This window comes from Oncorhynchus masou, chromosome 32 (assembly GCF_036934945.1).
Source record: "Oncorhynchus masou masou isolate Uvic2021 chromosome 32, UVic_Omas_1.1, whole genome shotgun sequence".
Classification (NCBI taxonomy): domain Eukaryota; kingdom Metazoa; phylum Chordata; class Actinopteri; order Salmoniformes; family Salmonidae; genus Oncorhynchus; species Oncorhynchus masou.
In genome coordinates this window covers 90876050-90890052 of record NC_088243.1, presented here as the reverse complement: position 1 = coordinate 90890052, position 14003 = coordinate 90876050, and the positions used below count along the sequence as shown (strand labels likewise).

The following is a 14003-nucleotide window of genomic DNA, read 5'->3' as shown; positions in this document are numbered from 1 at the left end:
CCCTAAGCAAACTACTCCTGGGGCTCTGTTCACAAACACAAACAGAGCCCACAGAGCCCCAGATCGGCAACACAATTAGACCAAATCATTAGAAAAACAAAAACACAATTACTTGACACATTGGACATATTTAACAAAGAAACTGAGCAAACTAGAATGCTGTTTGGCCCTAAACAGAGAGTACACAGTGGCAGAATACCTGACCACTGTGACTGACCCAAACTTAATGAAAGCTTGGACTATGTACAGACTCAGTGGGCATAGCCTTGCTATTGAGAAAGGCCGCCGTAGGCAGACATGGCTCTCAAGAGAAGACAGGCTATATGAACACTGCCCACAAAATGAGGTGGAAACTGAGCTGCACTTCCTAACCTCCTGCCAAATGTATGAACATATTGGAGACACATATTTCATATTACACATATTTCAGATTACACAGACCCACAAAGGATTTGAAAACAAATCCAAGTTTGATAAACTCCCATATCTACTGGGTGAAATTCCACAGTGTGTCATCACAGCAGCAAGATGTGTGAACTGTTGCCACAAGAAAAGGGCAACCAGTGAAGAACAAACATCATTGTAAATACAACCCATATTTATGTTTGTTTATTTCCCTTTTATACTTTAACTATTTGCACATCGTTACAATGCTGTATATATATATATATATATATATATATATATATATATTGCTCAAAAAAATAAAGGGAACACTTAAACAACACAATGTTACTCCAAGTCAATCACACTTCTGTGAAATCAAACTGTCCACTTAGGAAGCAACACTGATTGACAATAAATTTCACATGCTATTGTGCAAATGGAATAGACAACAGGTGGAAATGATAGGTAATTAGCAAGACACCCCCAATAAAGGAGTGGTTCTGCAGGTGGGGACCACAGACCACTTCTCAGTTCCTATGCTTCCTGGCTGATGGCCAATTTTGAATGCTGGTGGTGCTTTCACTCTAGTGGTAGCATGAGACGGAGTCTACAACACACACAAGTGGCACTGGTAGTGCAGCTCATCCAGGATGGAACATCAATGCGAGCTGTGGCAAGAAGGTTTGCTGTGTCTGTCAGCGTAGTGTCCAGAGCATGGAGGCACTACCAGGAGACAGGCCAGTACATCAGGAGACGTGGAGGAGGTCGTAGGAGGGCAACAACCCAGCAGCAAGACCTCTACCTCCGCCTTTGTGCAAGGAGGAGCAGGAGGAGCACTGCCAGAGCCCTGCAAAATGACCTCCAGCAGGTAACAAATGTGCATGTGTCTGCTCAAAAGGTCAGAAACAGACTCCATGAGGATGGTATGAGGGCCCGACGTCCACAGGTGGGGGTTGTGCTTGCAGCCCAACACCGTGCAGGACGTTTGGCATTTGCCAGAGAACACCAAGATTGGCAAATTCGCCACTGGCGCCCTGTGCTCTTCGCAGATGAAAGCAGGTTCACACTAAACACGTGACAGACGTGACAGAGTCTGGAGACGCCGTGGAGAACGTTCTGCTGCCTGCAACATCTTCCAGCATGACCGGTTTGGCGTTGGGTCAGTCATGGTGTCAGCCCTCCATGTGCTTGCCAGAGGTGGCCTGACTGCCATTAGGTACCGAGATGAGATCCTCAGACCCCTTGTGAGACCATATGCTGGTGCGAATGGCCCTGGGTTCCTCCTAATGCAAGACATTGCTAGAACTCATGTGGCTGGAGTGTGTCAGCAGTTCCTGCAAGAGGAAGGCATTGATGCTATGGACTGGCCCGCCCGTTCCCCAGACCTGAATCTAACTGAGCACATCTGGGACATCATGTCTCGCTCCATCCACCAACGCCATGTTGCACCACAGACTGTCCAGGAGTTGGCGGATGCTGTAGTCCAGGTCTGGGAGAAGATCCCTCAGGAGACCATCCGCCACCTCACCAGGAACATGCCCAGGCATTGTAGGGAGGTCATACAGGCACATGGAGGCCACACACACTACTGAGCCTCATTTTGACTTGTTTTAAGGACATTACATCAAGTTGGATCAGCCTGTAGTGTGGTTTTCCACTTTAATTTTGAGTGTGACTCCAAATCCAGACCTCCATGGGTTGATAAATTTGATTTCCATTGATCATTTTTGTGTGATTTTGTTGTCAGCACATTCAACTATGTAAAGAAAAAAGTATTTAATAAGAATATTTCATTCATTCAGATCTAGGATGTGTTATTTTAGTGTTCCCTTTATTTTTTTGAGTAGTGTGTAATGTGCCATTTGTAATGACTTTATTATTGTGGAACCTGCGTGAGTGTAATGTTTACTGTTTATTATTTATTTATCTTCTGTTAATTTTCGAAACCCTTTGCTTTGGTAATGTTAACATATGTTTCCTATGCTAATAAAGCCCTTAAATACACAAATATGCATTATTCCAAACAGAACAGAACAGAGAGAAACAGAACAGACCAGAGAGGAACAGAACAGAACAGAGAGGAACAGAACAGAGAGGAACGTATCCTCACAGAGAGAGACGGGAGAGGCAGACATACCCTTATAGAGAGAAACAGGGGGTGAACAGATTGAGAGAGACAGAGAGAGAGAGAGAGAGAGAGACAGAGAGAGAGAGGGAGAGGGAGACAGAGAGAGAGAGAGAGGATGGTAATGGACATACCCTTAGAGAGAGAGAGAGAGAGAGAGAGACAGAGAGAGAGGGGGAGAGGGAGAGAGAGAGAGAGAGAGACATGAGGGTAGTAACACATTGTCACAACTGGAGGTCAATACCATCATGGATATCTCAACCCAATAACCTACTGGAGGAGGTTTAATGACCCATAATAATAACCTTCACTGAGACCTAAACCCTCGAGCACATTCCCAAAATGACTTTTTTGGAATCCCTTCAAACTTAAACCATCACCACATCACCACATTTCCACATGTTCCTTCCCCTCCCCAATATCAGTCAATCCAGAGTGTCTTCAGCTAGATGGAGAGGTTGTAATGTGGATCCCCAGGCAGACAGGCAGAAAATAAGCAGGCAGACAGGCAGGCAGACAGGCAGGCAGACAGAAAAGAAGCCTCCCAGACAGACAGCCTCTCAGGCAGACAGCCTCTCAGGCAGACAGTCTCCCAGGCAGACAGCCTCTCAGGCAGACAGCCTCTCAGGCAGACAGCCTCTCAGGCAGACAGACTCCCAGACAGACAGCCTCTCAGGCAGACAGCCTCTCAGGCAGACAGCCTCTCAGGCAGACAGCCTCTCAGGCAGACAGTCTCCCAGGCAGACAGCCTCTCAGACAGACAGCCTCTCAGACAGACAGCCTCTCAGACAGACAGCCTCTCAGGCAGACAGCCTTCCAGGCAGACAGCCTCTCAGGCAGACAGCCTCTCAGGCAGACAGCCTCCCAGAAACACAGCCTCTCAGGCAGACAGCCTCTCAGGCAGACAGCCTCTCAGGCAGACAGCCTCCCAGAAACACAGCCTCTCAGGCAGACAGCCTCTCAGGCAGACAGCCTCCCAGAAACACAGCCTCTCAGGCAGACAGCCTCTCAGGCAGACAGCCTCTCAGGTAGACAGCCTCCCAGGTAGACAGCCTCCCAGGCAGACAGCCTCCCAGGAAGACAGCCTCTCAGGCAGACAGCCTCTCAGGCAGACAGCCTCTCAGGCAGACAGCCTCTCAGAAACACAGCCTCCCAGGCAGACAGCCTCTCAGGCAGACAGCCTCCCAGAAACACAGCCTCTCAGGCAGACAGCCTCTCAGGCAGACAGCCTCTCAGACAGACAGCCTCTCAGGCAGACAGCCTCTTAGGCAGACAGTCTCCCAGGCAGACAGCCTCCCAGGAAGACAGCCTCCCAGGCAGACAGCCTCTCAGGCAGACAGCCTCTCAGGCAGACAGTCTCCCAGGCAGACAGTCTCCCAGGCAGACAGCCTCTCAGGCAGACAGCCTCCCAGGAAGACAGCCTCTCAGGCAGACAGCCTCTCAGGCAGACAGCCTCTCAGGCAGACAGCCTCTCAGGCAGACAGCCTCCCAGACAGACAGCCTCTCAGGCAGACAGCCTCTCAGGCAGACAGCCTCTCAGGCAGACAGCCTCCCAGGCAGACAGCCTCTCAGGCAGACAGCCTCTCAGGCAGACAGCCTCTCAGGCAGACAGCCTCCCAGACAGACAGCCTCTCAGGCAGACAGCCTCTTAGGCAGACAGTCTCTTAGGCAGACAGCCTCCCAGGAAGACAGCCTCTCAGGCAGACAGCCTCTCAGACAGACAGCCTCTTAGGCAGACAGTCTCCCAGGCAGACAGCCTCTCAGGCAGACAGCCTCTCAGGCAGACAGCCTCCCAGACAGACAGCCTCTCAGGCAGACAGCCTCTCAGGCAGACAGCCTCTCAGGCAGACAGCCTCTCAGGCAGACAGCCTCTCAGGCAGACAGCCTCCCAGACAGACAGCCTCTCAGGCAGACAGCCTCTCAGACAGACAGCCTCTCAGGCAGACAGCCTCTCAGGCAGACAGCCTCCCAGACAGACAGCCTCTCAGGCAGACAGAAAAGAAGCCTCCCAGGCAGACAGCCTCTCAGGCAGACAGCCTCCCAGGAAGACAGCCTCTCAGGCAGACAGCCTCTCAGGCAGACAGCCTCTCAGGCAGACAGCCTCTCAGGCAGACAGCCTCTCAGGCAGACAGCCTCTCAGGCAGACAGCCTTCCAGGAAGACAGCCTCTCAGGCAGACAGCCTCTCAGACAGACAGTCTCCCAGACAGACAGCCTCTCAGGCAGACAGCCTCTCAGGCAGACAGCCTCTCAGGCAGACAGCCTCTCAGGCAGACAGCCTCTTAGGCAGACAGTCTCCCAGGCAGACAGCCTCTCAGGCAGACAGCCTCTCAGGCAGACAGCCTCTCAGACAGACAGCCTCTCAGGCAGACAGCCTCAGGCAGACAGCCTCTCAGGCAGACAGCCTCTCAGGCAGACAGCCTTCCAGGAAGACAGCCTCTCAGGCAGACAGCCTCTCAGGCAGACAGCCTCCCAGGCAGACAGCCTCTCAGACAGACAGCCTCTCAGGCAGACAGCCTCTCAGGCAGACAGCCTCTCAGACAGACAGCCTCTCAGGCAGACAGCCTCAGGAAGACAGCCTCTCAGGCAGACAGCCTCTCAGGCAGACAGCCTCTCAGGCAGACAGCCTCTCAGGCAGACAGCCTCTCAGGCAGACAGCCTCTCAGGCAGACAGCCTCTCAGGCAGACAGGCAAGTTGGAGGTCTTGGCGGTGTCCCACATGACACCATATGCCCTATATAGTGCACTACTTTCGAAAAGAGCCCAGTGCACTTCATAGGGAATAGGGTGCAGTTTAGGACACAATCTCAGTGTTAATGTGTCCGCTCCAAGCCCTCTCTGCTGGGTGGTAATGTGATTGGTTTCTGCTGATGCCTAGACACACACACCATCCTAAACCAGCCAGGCAGGGTGTAATGCAGCCACATGGTGTGTTATCGATCCTTCTCAGAGAGAGAGAGAGATGGAGAGAGACACAGAGAGAGAGAGAGAGAGAGAGACATGGAGAGAGACACGGAGAGAGAGAGAGAGAGAGAGACATGGAGAGAGAGAGAGAGAGACAGAGAGAGAGAGAGAGACATGGAGAGAGACAGAGAGAGAGAGAGAGAGACATGGAGAGAGACACACAGAGAGAGAGAGAGAGACAGACAGATATAGAGAGAGACAGAGAGAGACACAGAGAGAGAGACAGATAGAGACAGAGAGTGAAAGAGAGAGAGAGAGACAGAGAGAGAGAGATCCACAAAGAATTTGAAAACAAATCCAATTTTGATAAACTCCCATATCTAATGGCTGAAATACAACAGTGTGACATCACAGCAGCAAGATGTGTGACCTGTTGCCCCAAGGGCAACCAGTGAATAACAAACATCATTGTAAATACAACCCATATTTATTTTCCCTTTTGTACTTTAAAGGAAATTCTAGATGATTCTGTTCCTCCAACTTTGTGGGAACAGTTTGGGGAAGGCCCTTTCTTGTTTCAGCATGACAAAGCTAGGTCCATACAGAAATGGTTTGTTGAGATCAGTGTGGAAGAACTTGACTGGCCTGCACAGAGCCCTGACCTCAACCCCATTGAACACATTTGGGATGAATTGGAACGCCGACTGCGAGCCAGGACTAATCGTCCAACATCAGTACCGACCTCACTAATGCTTTTGTGGCTGAATGGAAGCAAGTCCCCACAGCAATGTTCCAACATCAAGTGGAAAGCCTTCCCAGAAGAGTAGAGGCTGTTGTAGCAGCAATGTTCCAACATCAAGTGGAAAGCCTTCCCAGAAGAGTGGAGGTTGTTATAGCAGCAATGTTCCAACATCTAGTGGAAAGCCTTCCCAGAAGAGTGGAAGCTGTTGTAGCAGCAATGTTCCAACATCAAGTGGAAAGCCTTCCCAGAAGAGTGGAGGCTGTTATAGCAGCAATGTTCCAACATCTAGTGGAAAGCCTTCCCAGAAGAGTGGAGGCTATTATAGCAGCAATGTTCCAACATCTAGTGGAAAGCCTTCCCAGAAGAGTGGAGGCTGTTATAGCAGCAATGTTCCAACATCTAGTGGAAAGCCTTCCCAGAAGAGTGGAGGCTATTATAGCAGCAATGTTCCAACATCTAGTGGAAAGCCTTCCCAGAAGAGTGGAGGCTGTTATAGCAGCAATGTTCCAACATCTAGTGGAAAGCCTTCCCAGAAGAGTGGAGGCTATTATAGCAGCAATGTTCCAACATCTAGTGGAAAGCCTTCCCAGAAGAGTGGAGGCTGTTATAGCAGCAATGTTCCAACATCTAGTGGAACGCCTTCCCAGAAGAGTGGAGGCTGTTATAGCAGCAATGTTCCAACATCTAGTGGAAAGCCTTCCCAGAAGAGTGGAGGCTGTTATAACAGCAGTGTTCCAACATCTAGTGGAAAACTTTCCCAGAAGAGTGGAGACTGTTATAGCAGCAATGTTCCAACATCTAGTGGAAAGCCTTCCCAGAAGAGTGGAGGCTGTTATAGCAGCAATGTTCCAACATCTAGTGGAAAGCCTTCCCAGAAGAGTGGAGGCTGTTATAGCAGCAATGTTCCAATATCTAGTGGAAAGCCTTCCCAGAAGAGTGGAGGCTGTTATAGCAGCAATGTTCCAACATCTAGTGGAAAGCCTTCCCAGAAGAGTGGAGGCTGTTATAGCAGCAATGTTCCAACATCTAGTGGAAAGCCTTCCCAGAAGAGTGGAGGCTGTTATAGCAGCAATGTTCCAACATCTAGTGGAAAGCCTTCCCAGAAGAGTGGAGGCTGTTATAGCAGCAATGTTCCAACATCTAGTGGAAAGCCTTCCAGGAAGAGTGGAGGCTGTTATAGCAGCAACGTTCCAACATCTAGTGGAAAGCCTTCCCAGAAGAGTGGAGGCTGTTATAGCAGCAATGTTCCAACATCTAGTGGAAAGCCTTCCCAGAAGAGTGGAGGCTGTTATAGCAGCAATGTTCCAACATCTAGTGGAAAGCCTTCCCAGAAGAGTGGAGGCTGTTATAGCAGCAATGTTCCAACATCTAGTGGAAAGCCTTCCCAGAAGAGTGGAGGCTGTTATAGCAGCAATGTTCCAACATCTAGTGGAAAGCCTTCCAGGAAGAGTGGAGGCTGTTATAGCAGCAACGTTCCAACATCTAGTGGAAAGCCTTCCCAGAAGAGTGGAGGCTGTTATAGCAGCAATGTTCCAACATCTAGTGGAAAGCCTTCCCAGAAGAGTGGAGGCTGTTATAGCAGCAATGTTCCAACATCTAGTGGAAAGCCTTCCCAGAAGAGTGGAGGCTGTTATAGCAGCAATGTTCCAACATCTAGTGGAAAGCCTTCCCAGAAGAGTGGAGGCTGTTATAGCAGCCATGTTCCAACATCTAGTGGAAAGCCTTCCCAGAAGAGTGGAGGCTGTTACAGCAGTAATGTTCCAACATCTAGTGGAAAGCCTTCCCAGAAGAGTGGAGGCTGTTATAGCAGCAATGTTCCAACATCTAGTGGAAAGCCTTCCCAGAAGAGTGGAGGCTGTTATAGCAGCAATGTTCCAACATCTAGTGGAAAGCCTTCCCAGAAGAGTGGAGGCTGTTATAGCAGCAATGTTCCAACATCTAGTGGAAAGCCTTCCCAGAAGAGTGGAGGCTGTTATAGCAGCAATGTTCCAACATCTAGTGGAAAGCCTTCCCAGAAGAGTGGAGGCTGTTATAGCAGCAATGTTCCAACATCTAGTGGAAAGCCTTCCCAGATGAGTAGAGGCTGTTATAGCAGCAATGTTCCAACATCTAGTGGAAAGCCTTCCCAGAAGAGTGGAGGCTGTTATAGCAGCAATGTTCCATCATCTAGTGGAAAGCCTTCCCAGAAGAGTGGAGGCTGTTATAGCAGCAATGTTCCAACATCTAGTGGAACGCCTTCCCAGAAGAGTGGAGGCTGTTATAGCAGCAATGTTCCAACATCTAGTGGAAAGCCTTCCCAGAAGAGTGGAGGCTGTTATAACAGCAGTGTTCCAACATCTAGTGGAAAACTTTCCCAGAAGAGTGGAGACTGTTATAGCAGCAATGTTCCAACATCTAGTGGAAAGCCTTCCCAGAAGAGTGGAGGCTGTTATAGCAGCAATGTTCCAACATCTAGTGGAACGCCTTCCCAGAAGAGTGGAGGCTGTTATAGCAGCAATGTTCCAACATCTAGTGGAACGCCTTCCCAGAAGAGTGGAGGCTGTTATAGCAGCAATTTTCCAACATCTAGTGGAAAGCCTTCCCAGAAGAGTGGAGGCTATTCTAGCAGCAATGTTCCAACATCTAGTGGAACGCCTTCCCAGAAGAGTGGAGGCTGTTATAGCAGCAATGTTCCAACATCTAGTGGAAAGCCTTCCCAGAAGAGTGGAGGCTGTTATAGCAGCAATGTTCCAACATCTAGTGGAACGCCTTCCCAGAAGAGTGGAGGCTGTTATAGCAGCAATGTTCCAACATCTAGTGGAACACCTTCCCAGAAGAGTGGAGGCTGTTATAGCAGCAATTTTCCAACATCTAGTGGAAAGCCTTCCCAGAAGAGTGGAGGCTATTATAGCAGCAATGTTCCAACATCTAGTGGAAAGCCTTCCCAGAAGAGTGGAGGCTGTTATAGCAGCAATGTTCCAACATCTAGTGGAAAGCCTTCCCAGAAGAGTGGAGGCTGTTATAGCAGCAATGTTCCAACATCTAGTGGAACGCCTTCCCAGAAGAGTGGAGGCTGTTATAGCAGCAATGTTCCAACATCTAGTGGAACGCCTTCCCAGAAGAGTGGGGACTGTTATAGCAGCAATTTTCCAACATCTAGTGGAAAGCCTTCCCAGAAGAGTGGAGGCTGTTATAGCAGCAATGTTCCAACATCTAGTGGAACGCCTTCCCAGAAGAGTGGAGGCTGTTATAGCAGCAATGTTCCAACATCTAGTGGAAAGCCTTCCCAGAAGAGTGGAGGCTGTTATAGCAGCAATGTTCCAACATCTAGTGGAAAGCCTTCACAGAAGAGTGGAGGCTGTTGTAGCAGCAATGTTCCAACATCTAGTGGAAAGCCTTCCCAGAAGAGTGGAGGCTGTTATAGCAGCAATGTTCCAACATCTAGTGGAACGCCTTCCCAGAAGAGTGGAGGCTGTTATAGCAGCAATGTTCCAACATCTAGTGGAACACCTTCCCAGAAGAGTGGAGGCTGTTATAGCAACAATGTTCCAACATCTAGTGGAAAGCCTTCCCAGAAGAGTGGAGGCTGTTATAGCAGCAATGTTCCAACATCTAGTGGAAAGCCTTCCCAGAAGAGTGGAGGCTGTTATAGCAGCAATGTTCCAACATCTATTGGAAAGCCTTCCCAGAAGAGTGGAGGCTGTTATAGCAGCAATGTTCCAACATCTAGTGGAAAGCCTTCCCAGAAGAGTGGAGGCTGTTGTAGCAGCAATGGTCCAACATCTAGTGGAAAGCCTTCCCAGAAGAGTGGAGGCTGTTATAGCAGCAATGTTCCAACATCTAGTGGAAAGCCTTCCCAGAAGAGTGGAGGATGTTATAGCAGCAATGTTCCAACATCTAGTGGAAAGCCTTCCCAGAAGAGTGGAGGCTGTTATAGCAGCAATGTTCCAACATCTAGTGGAAAGCCTTCCCAGAAGAGTGGAGGCTGTTATAGCAGCAATGTTCCAATATCTAGTGAGCCTTCCCAGAAGAGTGGAGGCTGTTATAGCAGCAATGTTCCAACATCTAGTGGAAAGCCTTCCCAGAAGAGTGGAGGCTGTTATAGCAGCATTGTTCCAACATCTAGTGGAAAGCCTTCCCAGAAGAGTGGAGGCTGTTATAGCAGCAATGTTCCAACATCTAGTGGAAAGCCTTCCAGGAAGAGTGGAGGCTGTTATAGCAGCAACGTTCCAACATCTAGTGGAAAGCCTTCCCAGAAGAGTGGAGGCTGTTATAGCAGCAATGTTCCAACATCTAGTGGAAAGCCTTCCCAGAAGAGTGGAGGCTGTTATAGCAGCAATGTTCCAACATCTAGTGGAACGCCTTCCCAGAAGAGTGGAGGCTGTTATAGCAGCAATGTTCCAACATCTAGTGGAACGCCTTCCCAGAAGAGTGGAGGCTGTTTTAGCAGCAATTTTCCAACATCTAGTGGAAAGCCTTCCCAGAAGAGTGGAGGCTATTATAGCAGCAATGTTCCAACATCTAGTTGAAAGCCTTCCCAGAAGAGTGGAGGCTGTTATAGCAGCAATGTTCCAACATCTAGTGGAAAGCCTTCCCAGAAGAGTGGAGGCTGTTATAGCAGCAATGTTCCATCATCTAGTGGAACGCCTTCCCAGAAGAGTGGAGGCTGTTATAGCAGCAATGTTCCAACATCTAGTGGAACGCCTTCCCAGAAGAGTGGAGACTGTTATAGCAGCAATTTTCCAACATCTAGTGGAAAGCCTTCCCAGAAGAGTGGATGCTGTTATAGCAGCAATGTTCCAACATCTAGTGGAACGCCTTCCCAGAAGAGTGGAGGCTGTTATAGCAGCAATGTTCCAACATCTAGTGGAAAGCCTTCCCAGAAGAGTGGAGGCTGTTATAGCAGCAATGTTCCAACATCTAGTGGAAAGCCTTCACAGAAGAGTGGAGGCTGTTGTAGCAGCAATGTTCCAACATCTAGTGGAAAGCCTTCCCAGAAGAGTGGAGGCTGTTATAGCAGCAATGTTCCAACATCTAGTGGAACGCCTTCCCAGAAGAGTGGAGGCTGTTATAGCAGCAATGTTCCAACATCTAGTGGAACACCTTCCCAGAAGAGTGGAGGCTGTTATAGCAGCAATGTTCCAACATCTAGTGGAAAGCCTTCCCAGAAGAGTGGAGGCTGTTATAGCAGCAATGTTCCAACATCTAGTGGAAAGCCTTCCCAGAAGAGTGGAGGCTGTTATAGCAGCAATGTTCCAACATCTAGTGGAAAGCCTTCCCAGATGAGTGGAGGCTGTTATAGCAGCAATGTTCCAACATCTAGTGGAAAGCCTTCCCAGAAGAGTGGAGGCTGTTATAGCAGCAATGTTCCATCATCTAGTGGAAAGCCTTCCCAGAAGAGTGGAGGCTGTTATAGCAGCAATGTTCCAACATCTAGTGGAAAGCCTTCCCAGATGAGTAGAGGCTGTTATAGCAGCAATGTTCCAACATCTAGTGGAAAGCCTTCCCAGAAGAGTGGAGGCTGTTATAGCAGCAAAGGGGGAGGGGGAGGACCAACTCTCTATTAATGCCAATGATTTTAAAATGAGGTGTTCGATGAGCGGGTGTCCACTTTTGGTAAAGTAGTGTATTTGCCCTTGGAGCAGTTTAGCAGCTAACTGCCTTGTCTCTATGACTGCCAGGAGCCTTATGCACTATTTAAATGTTTCTCATGATTTTTGTTGTTGTTGTTGTGTTTTGATGGGGGCGGGGTTTGTTTTACATGTTCCAGGTCACTTATAGGAGAGGTATTCCTCAATGGATATATATATATTTAAATATATATATAAAATATATATAAATCTTAAATAAAACAGGTTATTTTATGTTGTAATGACTTTCATGTTTTCCCACCTTTTTCAGACCTGAGGAAGAACTTTGAGGAGGAGCCAATGGGGAAGGAAGTAGCGTTGAACCAGGAAGTGTTGTTACGCTGTCATCCTCCAGAGGGCGTACCAGCAGCTGAGGTGAGGTTAGAGATAGGAGATGAGGACTGTGGTCCGATTCTTTACCTTTATACCCGAAATGTAAACTTGCTCACTCTCCCTCGAAGCACTTCGAAGCACTTCAAACATAAAGTTACACTGGAAATTTACAACCACACCTAAGATCAGTGTCTGTGGGCCCGGCTTCATAATCCTCTTCAAAGCGTGATAGAGAGGCCCCTGCCTTCCAATAAGCTTCACCCTCCTCTTCAAAGTGTGATAGAGAGGCCCCTGCCTTCCAATAAGCTTCACCCTCCTCTTCAAAGTGTGATAGAGAGGCCCCTGCCTTCCAATAAGCTTCACCCTCCTCTTCAAAGTGTGATAGAGAGGCCCCTGCCTTCCAATAAGCTTCGCCCTCCTCTTCAATGTGTGATAGAGAGGCCCCTGCCTTCCAATAAGCTTCGCCCTCCTCTTCAAAGTGTGATAGAGAGGCCCCTGCCTTCCAATAAGCTTCACCCTCCTCTTCAAAGTGTGATAGAGAGGCCCCTGCCTTCCAATAAGCTTCGCCCTCCTCTTCAAAGTGTGATAGAGAGGCCCCTGCCTTCCAATAAGCTTCACCCTCCTCTTCAAAGTGTGATAGAGAGGCCCCTGCCTTCCAATAAGCTTCACCCTCCTCTTCAAAGTGTGATAGAGAGGCCCCTGCCTTCCAATAAGCTTCACCCTCCTCTTCAAAGTGTGATAGAGAGGCCCCTGCCTTCCAATAAGCTTCACCCTCCTCTTCAAAGTGTGATAGAGAGGCCCCTGCCTTCCAATAAGCTTCACCCTCCTCTTCAAGGCAGGAGTGTGAAGTGCTGACTCTCAGGGCTGTCTCTCAGGGCTGTCTCTCAGGGCTGTCTCTCAGGGCTGGTTCTCAGGGCTGTCTCTCAGGGCTGTCTCTCAGGGCTGGTTCTCAGGGCTGGTTCTCAGGGCTGTCTCTCAGGGCTGTCTCTCAGGGCTGGTTCTCAGGGCTGACTCTCAGGGCTGGTTCTCAGGGCTGTCTCGCAGGGCTGGTTCTCAGGGCTGTCTCTCAGGGCTGTCTCTCAGGGCTGACTCTCAGGGCTGTCTCTCAGGGCTGTCTCTCAGGGCTGACTCTCAGGGCTGGTTCTCAGGGCTGTCTCTCGGGGCTGGTTCTCGTGGCTGGTTCTCAGGGCTGGTTCTCATGACTGGTTCTCATGGCTGGTTCTCCTCTACTTCCCTCCCTGCATCACCCACACATCTCATCGACCTCCCTCCCTGCATCACCCACACATCTCATCTACCTCCCTCCCTGCATCACCCACACATCTCATCTACCTCCCTCCCTGCATCACCCACACATCTCCTCTACCCCCCTTCCTGCATCACCCACACATCACCCACATATCTCCTCTACCCCCCTCCCTGCATCCCCCACACATCACCCACACATCTCCTCTACCCCCCTCCTTGCATCACCCACATATCTCCTCTACCCCCCTCCCTGCATCACCCACACATCTCATCTTCCCCCCTCCCTGCATCACCCACACATCACCCACACATCTCCTCTACCCCCTCCTTGCATCAACCACACATCTCCTCTACCCCCTCCCTGCATCACCCACACATCTCCTCTACCCCCCTCCCTGCATCACCCACACATTTCCTCTACCCCCTCCCTGCATCACCCACACATCACCCACACATTTCCTCTACCCCCCTCCCTGCATCACCCACACATCACCCACACATTTCCTCTACCCCCCTCCCTGCATCACCCACACATCACCCACACATGTCCTCTACCTCCCTCCCTGCATCACTCTTCACCACAACAAACTATACTATATTGTACCTGCTCTCTTGGCAGCCATCATGTTGAGTTTGTCCATGACTGGTTCACTCCCA

At 49.7% G+C, this 14003-nt stretch overlaps 1 protein-coding gene across 1 annotated transcript in view; it reads left to right on the top strand.

Moving 5' to 3' along the window:
* The window catches only part of unc5a (unc-5 netrin receptor A), a 303882-nt gene that overhangs the window by 111007 nt on the left and 178872 nt on the right, over nucleotides 1-14003 (top strand). Inside the window, exon 4 of the mRNA XM_064955880.1 lies at nucleotides 12037-12140. Coding sequence (XP_064811952.1) covers nucleotides 12037-12140 — 104 coding nt within the window. The remainder of the gene's footprint in view (nucleotides 1-12036; nucleotides 12141-14003) is intronic.